The following is a 14,410-nucleotide window of genomic DNA, read 5'->3' as shown; positions in this document are numbered from 1 at the left end:
CTGTTCTGGACTTAGGGACGGTGAATAGACCCCTTGTGACATGTCTTGTGGGATCAATACCTCTCACAAAGACAAGTAGTAATGCATTCAATCCCTCCTCTACTTTGAACCAGGAGAGATTGACAGGGATGTAATTGATGTCAGCTCTCCATGTACATTTAACTGTTATATTCCTATGTCCCTCTTTGTGACACTTGACCATATGACTGGGCAGTAGTCAAGGTGCAACAAAACTAGGGTCTGTAGGACTTGTTCTGTTGATAACAATGTCAAGAAAGCAGAGCAGCGCTTTATTACAGACAGACCTCTCCCCATCTCAGACCTTTCCATAACGTTGCATCATTATGTCTTGATCATGACCGTTTACAATCCAGGCTTACACCAAGCAGTTTAGTCTCCTCAACTTACCAAATTATTCATTACACGATTTAGTTGAGGTTTAGGGTTTTATTGAATGGTTTGTCACCAATTACAATGCTTTTAGTTTTTCACTTATTTAATACTAGTTTATTACCTAACACCCATTCTAAAACTGACTGCAGCTCTTTTTTAAGTGTTGCAGTGATTTCACTTGCTGTGCAGGCTGACGTGTGTAATGTTGTCATCAGCATACATAAACACACACGCTTTACTCAGTGCCAGTGGCAGGTCATTAGTAAAAATGGAAAAAAGTAAGGGTCCTAGACAACTTCCCTGGGTAATGCTCGACTCTACCTGGATTATGTTGGTGAGGCTTCCATTAAAAAACACCCTCTGTGATCTGTTAAATAGGTAACTCTCGATCTACGATATAACAGGGGGTGTAAAGCCGTAACACATATGTTTTTACAGTAGTAGATTATGATCAATCCTGTCAAAAGCTGCAATGAAGACTAACGAAGCTCTCACAAGCTTATTTTTATCAATTTCTTACAGCCAATCATACGTCATTTGTGTAAGTGCCGCACATGTTGAGTGTCCTCCCCTATAAGCATGCTGAAAGTCAGTCATTTGTTTACTGTGAAATAGTATTGTATCTGGTCAAACAATTTTTCCCCAAAAAGTTTACTAAGGTTTGGTCGCAGGCTTATTGGTCAGGTGTTTGAGCCAGTAAAGGGTACTTTGCTATTCTTGGGTAGCGGAATCAATCAATCAAATCTATTTATAAAGCATTTTTTACATCAGCAGATGTCACAAAGTGCTATACAGATACCCAGCCTAAAACCCCAAACAGCAAGCAATGCAGATGTAGAAGCGCGGTGGCTAGGGAAAACTCCCTAGAAAGTCAGGAATCTAGGAAGAAACCTAGAGAGGAACCAGGCTCTGAGGGGTGGCCAGTCCTCTTCTGGCTGAGCCGGGTGGAGATTATAATAGTACATGGTCATTAAGGCCTGTTTGTTCTTCAAGATGTTCAAACATTCATAGATGACCAGCAGGGTCAAAATGACATTTGCTTCCCTCCAGGGGGACACACTTTCCTGCAGGCTTAGATTGAAGAGATAAAAAAATAGGAGTGGCAATATAGTCTGCAATAATCCTCAGTAATGTTCTATCAAAGTTGTCAGACCCAGGTGGCTTGTCATTGTTGTTATATAACAATCCTTTTTTCACCTCTTCCACGCCCACTTTACGGATGTGTGTTCTTCAATGATTGTCCTTCAATTACATTGCAACCTGCAGGGCCCGTATTCATTAACTGCAGCTCTATGACCATAAAACCTATGATTATGAGGGGGTGACTCCATTACTAGGAAGTTACATAGCGGAACAATTATTGCAGTCAGACTTGACTGGTCTAACTCTACATGTCCATGCATATGGCAATGGACTCTCCATGTCTTAAAATAGTCATTCTTTTAAAGGTGGTTTTCTACTACAGTATATAGGTCTCCTGGGCCCTATATCTTTACAAGATAGTAAATATCATAAGTGCTATGTCCAGGAGAAAGAATGTGAAGTATTTATGACATGGTCATGCATTGTGTAATTTTCATAGGCAAAGGCTCCAATATGGCGTCCGTACAGCACCTGATGGGAATAGGGTGGGCCAGTGCCCACAGCCAGAATAGGTATTTGGGTGAACTGAACTACGGACACTTGAACTATAGGAAATTATGTGATTATCTGATAGATTTAATTTCTCTCTCTTAAAAGACTTCCTGGTCAAAGAAAGGTCAAATAAAATGAGAAAATAGAAAAACAGGCAGACCGACACACAGAACGTGGTAAATGCATCTGGGAATGGTCTGTTTTTCTGAAGCCTCTAAGATGTAGAAATATCTTGCGGTTACCAAAAGGAGCCCAGAGATGAGGACCAGACTCTCAACTTGAAACTCCTCCAGAGTTCAAAACTGTCTCAAAGTCCAAGGTCTGGACATCTCCCTCCTGGACCAAACACACACACACCAACTCTTTAAAAACACAGTCCCTACAGGAACACTGAGACGTTACCCTCCCTTTTCAAAACCCCTCTGCAGCTACAGGAATGCAGGAACACACCCCTCTACTTTAAAGTCTGGCCCCTTTAAAAAAGCCCGTCTGTAGCCACAGGAGAATCTCCCCACTGCTACTGGGACTCTGCTTTCAACATCTGTCAGTTTGTCAGTCTGTCTATCAATCAGTCAGCACCAGGGGTATTCTAAATAGATAGCTGCTGTATTGATCCCTGTCTGTAGGACCAGGTGTACTGTGTACTAGTCGTGACGGTGACCCAGCCTGGGCTCTCAGGACTGGTTTGTGCTGAAGGCTGAAGACTAGGAAGTGTGAGGATGGGGGTGTGGATCAGAAAAGTGGTCCTCTCTCTGCTGATGCTACAACTGGCCACGACTGTCACAGCACAAGGCATTGGTGAGTACCTCAACCTATCACCTATCAATACCCCTCTCTGACCTATCAAAATGCTCCTAAAGTAGTAAACCAGTAACCTTTATTTGTTGTGGTACCTTATCAATATACTCAATCTGTACCTTCTTAATCTACTGAGTCTGTAATTTCTTAATCTATAAGTTCTAAATCTACTCAATCTACACTAAATCTGAATATCTAACTTTGCTTCTCTGAATCTGTCATTTCTCCATTACTCATTAAATCATGCATTTTGCAGTGATTTTCTGATGAATTATAATGATATATTTAGCAGCGCCTCAGTTAAAATGATCTGTAAATAGCCCACCTAACTACCTCATCCCCATATTGTTAATTCTTTTTTGCTCCTTTGCACCCCAGTATCTCTACTTGCACATTCATCTTCTGCACATCTATCACTCCAGTGTTTAATTGCTAAATTGTAATTATTTTGCCACTATGGCCTATTTATTGCCTTACCTCCCTTATCTTACTTAATTTGCACACACTGTATATAGACATTTCTATTGTGTTATTGACTGTACGTTTGTTTATTGAATGTGTAACTCTGTGTTGTTTGTGTTGCATTGCTTTGCTTTATCTTGGCCAGGTCGCAGTTTTAAATGAGAACTTATTCTCAACTGGCCTACCTGGTTAAATAAAGGTGAAATAAAAAATAAAATAAAATAAAAAATTGACTTTAATGGGTTTGGGTTTAATGCATTGTGTTGTGGAATAGGTCACATACTTACACATATATCGATAGGGTGACCCAAATAGAATGACACTGATTGGCTTTAGGAAAGTGTGCAATAACTTAATTTCTCTGGAGTCCAAACGCATCAATTTTTCCATACAAACACACATCTCTTAGTATTATTCCAGAATTTGGGTCATGGCTGTAGAAGCAGTGGATTTGTTCCAGTGGAAAGAGTTTACTGCTGGCCCTTTGGTCAATCTGCCATGCCATAAAACAGTGGCAACACACACACACGCACGCACGCACGCACACACACACACACACACACACACACACACACACACACACACACACACACACACACACACACACACACACACACACACACACACACACACACACACACACAACCACTTCATAAAGCCATGACACTCAGCACGAGCAGCTCTACAGCTCATCAGTAATTGCCACAAGCATGACGTCACACACTTAATAAACTCACTAATAACAGTCACACACACATGCACACAGGCACAAACACATGACTTCTGAATAAACGTTGTCTCTGTGTTGTTTGTGTGTGTCCTGTGTTAGTGTACGACCTGCTGGTGTCTCCAGACTGCCTGCCTGACCTGACGCAGGGAGGGCTGAAGAATAAAGGTCTGGATGAGGCCTTCCTCCTCTCCTCCTTCAGGCTCCATAGCAAGACCCCCTCTCATCTCTACAGCATCATCAACCCCAGGGACAACAGCAAGTACCTGGAGTTCACCCTGCAGGCCAAACTCAACAAGGGTAAACACTGCCGTGCTGTCTGTCTCAATTTACAAATGGGATCATACATCTAAATCAAATCTTCCTCCTTCTCTCCCTCCCTCTTCGATTATCATTCCTAAGCAACTAACTGACCTTTCCCTCAGTGACGATCCGTTACCAGAAGACTGATGGTAGGGCTGGCACCACCAGTTTTAGCCACCCCTCTCTGGCGGACGGCAAGGAGCATCATGTGATGATCCATGCCAGCGGTCTGCAGAGAGGACCAGGTCGTATGGCGGTCTACGTAGACTGTAGACTGGCTCACACTGTGGACGAGCTGCCTGCTGCCTTCGGGTCGCTGACACCTGGACACAACAAGGTGGCGCTTAGGACCCTGCAGCCCACCGGGCAGGTAGGACACAAGACTAGCATAGGTACAGATGAGTACGATTTTTTTTTTGTGTTGTCACTCACCAACCACCTGTCTCTGTCAGGATGAGTTGACGGACCTGAAACTGGTGATAGAGGACACGTTAGATAACGTCGCTACGCTCCAGGACTGCAGCATACAGCAGAGCGAGTCTCTGGGTACTATTCAGCTACTGGGTAAGAACACACCCCTGTTATAAGCTGCCTGAAACATGACTTGACCGTTCCTGACGTCACATTGTGGGTCTCTGCCATACTGTACATTTGACCCACTTGAGACCCGCATTTTGACATAAGTTATCATAAACCATCAAGTCATGTAGTCTGTATGATGGAACATAGAAATACACTTTAGCTAAACTGTAGCTAAAGACTACATTTCCCACAGGCCTCCAGGCGGGCGGACAGGATCCGTCTCAGATGTTAGAGCTCCACAAGATGATGTCAGAGATGAAGGACCTGCTCCTCCAGCAGGTACATCACCTGCCTTACAGTAGACATGCTGTTGTACCCTCACCTTTCAAGGCACCGCCATTTGTCTTTTTCTCTGTGTCTACAGTAAACTGGTATTTTCTTTCCCCCGTAAAAGATTAAGGAGACCACATTCCTCAGAAACACCATCTCAGAGTGTCTGGCATGTGGTAAGCTGTTCTCTTAGATCTATTACTACTAATACAGTGCTACTGTTACCGCTTAGGACTAATGCTTTCTGATGATAATGAATGACTTCCTAATGTGCATGCTCTTATTTTAGCTGTCAACTGAAACCGGATCAGATACTGATGAGACTGATACTGATTGAGGATACTCAGGTTGTGTGTGATGTTATATTATACATGCGTGTGTCTCTGTCTGTAGGTCTGGGTGGCAACATGGCGTCAGGCCCAGGTACAGGTCCACAGTCAGGCCCGTCCAAGTGTAGTCCAGGTATGTGTTTCAATCAGGACATGTGTATCCCGGCCGAGGGAGGACGCTTCACCTGCGCCCCCTGCCCCGACGGATACACTGGAGACGGAGTTCACTGTGATGACGTGAACGAGGTAGGGTGTGTGTGTTACCGGGTCAGTTTAACCTTTAACCCCTACTTCCCCAGCGTATGGTGTGAGCGCTAACGTGTGTGTGTGTGTGTTGCAGTGCCAGTTTAACCCCTGCTTCCCCGGTGTGAGGTGTGTGAACACAGCTCCTGGGTTCCACTGTGAGAGATGCCCTCTGGGATACACTGGTCTTGAGATCAACGGAGTGGGAGTGTCCTACGCACAGTCACACAAACAGGTGACGTATAGTCACACAAACAGGTACCACACAGTCACAAATTGATACCACACAGTCACACAAACAGGTACCACACAGTCACACAAATTGATATCACACAGTCACACAAATTGATACCACACAGTCACACAAATTGATACCACACAGTCACACAAACAGGTACCACACAGTCACACAGGCTGGTACCACACAGTCACACACAAACAGGTACCACATGTGCAAATTGCTGATGAACAGTAATAGGCACATGGTATAGAGTGTGTTATACTTAAGAGAGCTGCTGTTTTAAAAAAATGTTTTAACCTTTTTAACTAGGCAAGTCAGTTAAGAACAAATTCTTATTTTCAATGACGGCCTAGAAACGGTGGGTTAACTGCCTTGTTCAGGGGCAGAACGACAGACTTTTACCTTGTCAGCTCAGGGATTCAATCTTGCAACCTTTCGGTTACAAGTCCAACGCTCTAACCACTAGGCTACCTACCGCCCCACTAGGCTGTCTGCTGCCTTGTTACAGTCAATGGTGTAGTGGAGGGATTATGCAGGTATACACCATAGACCCACTTTTTCTGTTGCCATTGCATATATTCTCTTCTTAATACACACAATGAGTATCAAAGTAGTGTGGTGGAGGTATAGCCTGTATCAATTAATAAGGCGGATGAAACAGATTCAAAGAATGCTTAGCTTAATATGTTGATCAACTATTATTTATTCTCATTTTAAGTACAGAAATGTGCAGATGGCTTCGCGCAAATGTCCCAAAATGCAATTTGCGGGTAAAAAACGTTCTATAATGCGCACCACACATGCGAGCGGTATCATGGGCAGAGATTGAAATATCCGTTAGTAATTTAGAATGCAACAACTATCATAGGTTGCTAATATGACTACAATAATGCCTTTGCCTGCAAGACAATGAAAGGAAGTTAATTTGAAAACCAATAGAACAGGAGAGCGCATATGAGGAAGTCTTTATAAAAGAATTACCTCCACGTTTATATGGTGGGTTTTTGGCTATAGGCTGCTTTGAAGCAGCGCAAGACAAGCCTAATAATATGAAGTAAAACATATATAGCGATGCTAATGATTGGCTTAATTGTCTTCTGGTGGATGGAATGGCGTTCTCAAGAACCTTCTCAATTAAATGTTAACTTGCTACATTGTAGCCCATGCCTACCTGGCAGAATGATATCATGACTATTTGCATCAATCCAGTGGCCATTTGTTTTGCCAACTTGTGCTCTACAGAAACACTGCTAACCAAACAACAGTACTATACACTCAAAACATTTAAATGTCTTAGATTTTTCCCAGACCTCAAAAGTGGTCTCCTGATGTGGTTTAAACATTGTTGTGAACTTAGAACATCAAATGTTGTTGATTCCCCCCCCCCAAAAAAATGTAATAGACTTTGAGAGTGAACCCCCCAAAAGGGAAAATCAGAAACCTGTGAATTTCTGACCGAGTTGACAGCCTCATTTATCAGCCTACTTGCACAGTACAGCTTGGGTTGGCCTGACTGTGAAAGACCAATATGGGATTTATCATTTTAGGTCATTCAGAGTGTATGTCACTGTTTGTCACAGAATTTTTCACACAGGGCGCCTTTCCTTCATCGGGTGGGCCCTTTGGTAATTTTTACCCACTTCTCCAAGCACCACTACACCACTGGTTACCGTGTGTGTGTGTGTGTATTCCTCTCCATGTGTGTCGGTAGGTGTGTGATGACATAGATGAATGCCAGGGTCCTCCTGACAACGGAGGCTGCACCGCCAACTCTCACTGCCACAACACCAGGGTAAGAGTCACAGCAGCTTGAATATTCCCATTCAAGCCTGTTGATAATAGGCCTGAGATGAAGCCTGGGCCTGTATTTGTTGTCTCTCCCAGGGTTCATTCCGTTGTGGGGAGTGTAAGAGTGGCTTCTCTGGGGACCAGGTGAGCGGCTGCAGTGGTGGGAGGCTCTGTGGGAATGGCCAGCCCAACCCCTGTGACAGCAATGCACAGTGTGTAGTGGAGAGAGACGGGAGTGTTAGCTGCGAGGTGAGAACACACACGTGACACTAATGCGCAGTCAATCCAAGATCAAATCCAAAACCTTTCCTCTTCCGTCCATCAGTGTGACATAGGGTGGGCAGGTAATGGCTATGTGTGTGGGAAGGACACAGACATCGATGCTTACCCAGACGACAAGCTAAGGTGCAGGGACAACAACTGTAAGAAGGTAAAATCCAGCTCCATCTACTTCTTTACCTCTCCTTCTACCTCTCCCTCCCTCTTACCCTCTCTCTCTCCCCCATAGTAAGGCAGCCTCCATGTTTGTTTCCAGGACAACTGTATGTTTGTTCCTAACTCTGGCCAAGAGGACGCAGACAGGGACGGGCTCGGGGACGCCTGTGATGATGACGCTGATAGCGACGGCATCGTTAACATAGAGGTACAAGCACACAACTGTTACACACCTTTCAGGTATAGTGCATTCACAATCAAGTAGGATACACCTTTAACATGTGCAGTAACTCTGTCTCTGTGTAACTCAGGATAACTGTTGGCTGCATCCTAACGTGAACCAGAAGAACAGCGATAAGGATCTCCATGGCGACGCGTGTGACAACTGCTTGACGACGGAGAACCCTGATCAACGAGACACGGACAAGGACGGGCTAGGCGATGACTGTGACGATGACATGGATGGAGACGGTGTGTGTGTGTGTGTGTGTGTGTGTGTGCTTTGACGTGCCTTCCCCAGGCTTTGGTCATTAGAGAGTTGGAGACGGAAGGAAATTCTACCACAGCTAGTGATTTATTTTAAGGTAGGGATCGTAGCAGTACTTTTTCACACCGAGACGTCTTTATCCATGACGTTTTTCCCAAAACCACAATTAGTCTGAGGTCAGTCTAGCTGTCTGGTTGAAAACAGTCTCCTGTCTCCAGCGGTTCCAGACATTTTCACTGTCTTCAACAGAGCAGAGCCATATCTGTTGAATCCATTCACATCCTCTCTGTTTCAGTCTGTTTCAGTCAGTCTGCTACCTATTAGCTCATCTGTTTACAGGGAAAATAGGAGCTGGGGGTAGGGTTCCGCCTCATTAAGTTCTAAACACTAGTAAAAACATTGATTTAAATGAGTTCCCATTTCTCAATATAATTGATCCATTTGGAATTGTGCTCTTTAGCTACTAGATGACCTTCTTTTTTTAAACTCTCATTTGTTCCATTGGCAGATGCAGTGAAACTGTGCCCTGGTTTATTGTGTGTGTGTGTTTGTGTGTGTGCGTGCGTTTGATGTTTCCTGCCTGTGCACTGGGGCAGGTCTCCAACCTCTTGATCGTTTGGTCATGTCTACCCCTCTAACACTTGGTCATGTCTGTCTCTGCAAAAAAAAAACAACATTATAAACCCTGCCAGCAGCCAGTGGAAACTATTCAACTCTGCCCTGAACAAACACTGTCATCTGGGGCCCGAGGACACTAAACACTCAGACTAGAAAAATAACTGTGTCTGTGTTTTTATCTGTATTTGTGTTTTTGTGGTCAGGCCTGAAGAACATTCTGGATAACTGCCAGCGTGTGGCCAACCTAGACCAGAGGGACAGAGACAACGATGGGGTGGGAGACGCCTGTGACAGCTGTCCTGACATGGTCAACCCCAACCAGGTAACCGTAAAACAACAACAACTCAACCACAACAGAACCATAGCACAACTACAGCACAACCACAACACTGCACAACACAACCACAACACAACTACAACACAACACAACCACAACACAACCATGGCACCACAACCTACAGGTAAAATATCCTACCAAATATCAAACCTTTACCCCAACCCCAGACTGAAACCCACTGTTAATGTAGCCAGTATCAGGGTAGTGCAGCCTCATGACATTATTGAATAATATTGATGTTTCTTCTCCCACAGTCAGATGTTGATGATGATCTTGTAGGAGACACATGTGACACCAACATAGACAGGTAGATCCTTCTATAAACACATCCACACCTTTAGAAGTGAATCTTACTGATAGTGAGTGTACTGGGTTGACTTTGACTCTCCTCTCTATCAGTGATGGGGACGGTCACCAGAACACTAAGGACAACTGTCCTACAGTCATCAACTCCTCCCAGCTGGACACAGATAAGGACGGACAGGGAGACGAGTGTGACGATGACGATGACAACGACGGTATCCTGGACCAAGCAGACAACTGCAGACTGGTGGTCAACCCTGACCAGACAGATGAGGATAGTCAGTCACAACACTGATCCTCTTCCTTCCCGCTGTATTATAGCAATGCTCTCTCTAGTCTAGTTGTTCTTCAGTGTGCGTGTGTGTGTGTGTGTGTGTGTATGTGTGTGTGTCACAAAGACCTAGCTGGCTAAATAATGCATTAATGTACAGTACACTAATCCGGCGTATGTGTGTGTGTGTGTTCCAGATGACGGCGTGGGTGATGCGTGTGCAGGGGACTTTGACCAGGACAAGGTGATTGACAGGATAGACAACTGTCCAGAGAATGCTGAGGTCACCCTGACAGACTTCAGAGCCTATCAGACGGTGGTACTGGACCCTGAGGGTGACGCCCAGATTGATCCCAACTGGGTGGTTCTCAACCAGGTGACCTTATCGTCATTAAACATGCTAACATTTTAGTCATCTAGCAGATATTGAGTAACAATAACAGTTGTAGGGTCAAAGAGTATTCAAAAATAAGAGCATGAAGTACACCATTCGATCCTCGATTGAGTTATTTGATTAAGTTTGATCTATGCTGTGTACAGTAGGTAGTGGAGTACTCTCTAGTATGTCATCTGTAGTATCATAACTTTCTCTCTCCTTCTCTCCCCAGGGTATGGAGATAGTCCAGACTATGAACTCTGACCCTGGCCTCGCTGTAGGTAAGACAACTCTTAGTTCCCATTTGACAGGCGGATGTCCACCCTCTCTGCCACTCACTCTGTATGTGTAGGCCCCACATTGTTCAGTGTGTGTGTGTGTGACAAAGGAGCTGTTCGTGGACTACAGGAAAAGGCAGGCTGAACAGTCACCGTTGACATTGTTGGGGCTGTAGTGGAGCGGGTCGAGAGCTTCAAGTTCCTTGGTGTCCACATCACCAACAAACTATTATGGTCCAAACACACCAAGACAGTCGTGACGAGGGCCCGACAACACCTTTTCCCCCTCAGGAGACTGAAAAGATTTGGCATGGGTCCCCAGATCCTCAAAAAGTTATACAGCTGCACCATCGAGAGCATCCTGACCGGTTGCATCAACGCCTGATATGGCAACTGCTCAGGCGTAAGACGCCACAGAGGGTAGTGCGTACGGCTCAGTACCTCACTGGGGCCAAGCTTCCTGCCATCCAGGACCTCTATACCAGGCGGTGTCAGAGAAAAGCCCCCAAAATTGTCACCGGAGCGCCAAGTCTAGGACCAAAAGGTTCCTTAACAGCTTCTACCCCCCAGGCAATAAGACTGCTGAACAATTAATCAAATATCCACCCGTACTATTTACATTGACCCCCCACTTTGTTTTTACACTGCTGCTACTCGCTGTGTATTATCTATGCATAGCCACTTCACCCCTACCTACAAATTACCTCAACTAACCTGTACCCCCGCACGTTGACTCGATACCAGTAACCCCTGTATATAGCCTTAATATTGTTATTTTATTGTGTTACTTTTTATAATTGTTTACTTTAGTTTATTTGGTAAATATTTTCTTCTTGAACTGCACTGCTGGTTAAGGGCTTGTAAGTAAGCATTTCATGGTAAGGTATTTGTGCGTATGTGGTATTGTATTTGGCGTATGTGACAAATACAATTTGATTTGATGTAATAAGCCTGTGTTGTGTGTATGTGTGTGCGTGTCTGTGTGTAGGCTACACAGCGTTCAGTGGGGTGGACTTTGAGGGGACGTTCCACGTGAACACGGTGACTGATGATGACTATGCAGGCTTCATCTTCGGCTACCAGGACTCCTCCTCCTTCTATGTGGTCATGTGGAAACAGACTGAGCAGACCTACTGGCAGGCTGTACCCTTCAGAGCTGTGGCTGAGCCTGGCATACAGCTCAAGGTAACAAATACAAATAAATGGTCACATACACCAGATAGGTGCAGTTTGACAGGGTCAGCCATGGTAGTACGTGCCCCTGGAGCAAATTAGGGTTAAGTGCCTTGCCCAAGGACACATCGACAGATTTTTTACTTTGTCGACTCAGGTATTCGAACCAGCAATCTTTTGTTTACTGGCCCAATGCTATAATGGCTAGTGTACCTGGTGCCCTATAGATCTAGGGAAGGTATAGGGGTGTGTGTATGCTACTGTGCTTCTACATCTGCATTGCTTGCTGTTTAGGGTTTTAGGTTGTGTTTCTGTATAGCACTTTGTGACGTCTGCTGATGTAAAAAGGCTCTATATATTTTGATTGATTTACATGGGCTCATGAGTGGTGCAGCGGTCTAAGGCACTGCATCTCAGTGTTAGAGGTGTCACCACAAACACCCTGGTTTGAATTCAGGCTGTATCACAACCGGCTGTGATTGGGAGTCCCATAGGGCGGCGCACAATTGGTCCGGGGTTGGCCGGTGTAGACTGTCATCGTAAATAAGAATTTGTTCTTAACTGACTTGCCTAGTTAAATAAAAGTTGAATCAATCTCAAAAGGCTTCTGACCTTTCTTTGTTACCGTGTCCTACCTCTCCCTCCCTCCTCCAGGCTGTGAAGTCTAAGACAGGTCCAGGGGAGTATCTGAGGAACTCCCTGTGGCATACAGGAGACACCAACGACCAGGTACGCCTGCTGTGGAAGGACAAGAGGAACGTGGGTTGGAAGGACAAGGTGTCCTACCGCTGGTATCTACAGCACAGACCACAGGTTGGATACATCAGGTGAGAGACACACAACCACACACTACAGTCTGGAAAACTCGACCCTAGGCAACACAGTGACTAGGCAACACAGTGACTAGGCAACACAGTGACTAGGCAACATAGTGACTAGGCAACACAGTGACTAGGGTCTGGTTTAAATTATGGACTCTTTTGTCATACAGGAACTACGTCAGGCAAAAAATCTTTGCAGTGGTTTTAGTTTAGGTAGCCACTTGCGAAATGCACTCATTAAAAAACCCTCCGTGATCTCTATCTTGATAGTTACTATTTTGTATTTGATTAAAGCAGATTAAGTAGTGATGTAGCCAGTGAGGTAGTTCCTCTATGCCTAGAGTCCATAATTGAAACCAGACCTTAGTCACTGTGTAGGCTAGGGTCGGGTTTGGAGACGACACACCCACTAACACACACCCACACAAACACTCTGAACCATGTGTGTTTTCTGTTCAGGGCGCGTTTCTATGAGGGTCCCAACCTGGTAGCAGACTCTGGGGTGAAGATAGACAACAGTATGCGAGGAGGGAGACTGGGAGTCTTCTGTTTCTCCCAGGAAAACATCATCTGGTCCAACCTCAAGTACCGCTGCAATGGTGAGTGACAGCCCACTCAGCCAACTAGCAGACAGATACAGAGACTAGCACCGGTCACAGCACTCTGATAGGACAGAAGCTGTCTAAGTATTGTCATTGCTACAGGATGTTTAAGTCAACACCTCTCTGTTCTGTTTGTCCCTCTACAGACACCATCCCTGAAGATTACCAGGAGTACAGTGCCCAGAACACTGAATAAACACACCGAGCGTGGAAGAGGAGAGAAGGAACAGAGAAGAGATATTGGGAGGGGGTGTTAGAGGACAGAAAAATGAGGATGGGACAGAGAAGAGAGGGGGAGAAAAGGAGGAGAGGAGATTGTGCATTTCGGGGGGGCATTATGAGGAGCAAGGCTTTTAGAGGGGCTTTCCACAAGCAATCATCCCTTTTATAAAAGCATTATTATTACTGCTAGACTTTTGCCTGGTATGAAGACTGACGTCTACTCATCAGGGCAACAGACTTCCAGACATGACTTGTTAATGCTGTGTCTACACACGCTATACTGTACTGTACATGTGGAATTGGTTCAACTAAAAGACTGATGTAGATTGTAGTGAACCTGTATATGTCTACTATCTGAGGTGAGGGTTATTGTATCTAGGGGTTCAAACTGTAGTTAGGGTCTCTCCTATTTCTGCCATTGGAGGAAAACATAGACAAGGGAAAAAGATGAAGGAGCTGGTATTGACTGCTCTTACATTAAAACAACCGATGTCCATCATCCGTTACATTCAATAGATGTCATTATTTGTTCAGTTAATCTATGAATAAATATTCTGAGCATTTGGTAAAACGCCCTCTCTGAGTCTTTTGTTTGGTGTTACTAAATGGAACATATTGCTAGTTGTTGTTGAATAGAATGCATTGGGATATCTACCCCAAGCCACTGTATTTCAAGCTGAGGCTATCAATGATCACTTTACACAAACACACAAGAC

At 44.7% G+C, this 14,410-nt stretch overlaps 1 protein-coding gene across 1 annotated transcript; it reads left to right on the top strand.

Annotated features, from left to right (window-relative positions):
- Positions 1 to 2,319: 2,319 nt before the first annotated feature.
- On the top strand, positions 2,320 to 14,270 carry LOC139411007 (thrombospondin-4-B-like). Its single transcript, XM_071156776.1, has 22 exons — positions 2,320 to 2,826; positions 4,118 to 4,315; positions 4,441 to 4,688; positions 4,771 to 4,882; positions 5,094 to 5,179; positions 5,295 to 5,346; positions 5,564 to 5,745; positions 5,840 to 5,977; positions 7,695 to 7,775; positions 7,868 to 8,020; positions 8,097 to 8,201; positions 8,307 to 8,414; positions 8,518 to 8,677; positions 9,515 to 9,633; positions 9,903 to 9,955; positions 10,048 to 10,229; positions 10,420 to 10,598; positions 10,831 to 10,879; positions 11,865 to 12,061; positions 12,704 to 12,876; positions 13,330 to 13,469; positions 13,619 to 14,270. Exons 1-22 carry the CDS (start codon positions 2,748 to 2,750, stop codon positions 13,666 to 13,668), a joined length of 2,844 nt encoding a protein of 947 aa, XP_071012877.1. The 5' UTR covers positions 2,320 to 2,747; the 3' UTR covers positions 13,669 to 14,270.
- Positions 14,271 to 14,410: the final 140 nt, after the last annotated feature.

The sequence above is a fragment of the Oncorhynchus clarkii genome, chromosome 6 (genome assembly GCF_045791955.1).
Source record: "Oncorhynchus clarkii lewisi isolate Uvic-CL-2024 chromosome 6, UVic_Ocla_1.0, whole genome shotgun sequence".
NCBI lineage: Eukaryota > Metazoa > Chordata > Actinopteri > Salmoniformes > Salmonidae > Oncorhynchus > Oncorhynchus clarkii.
The sequence above is the reverse complement of the archived record's forward strand: the minus strand, read 5'-3'. Positions and strand labels throughout refer to the sequence as shown.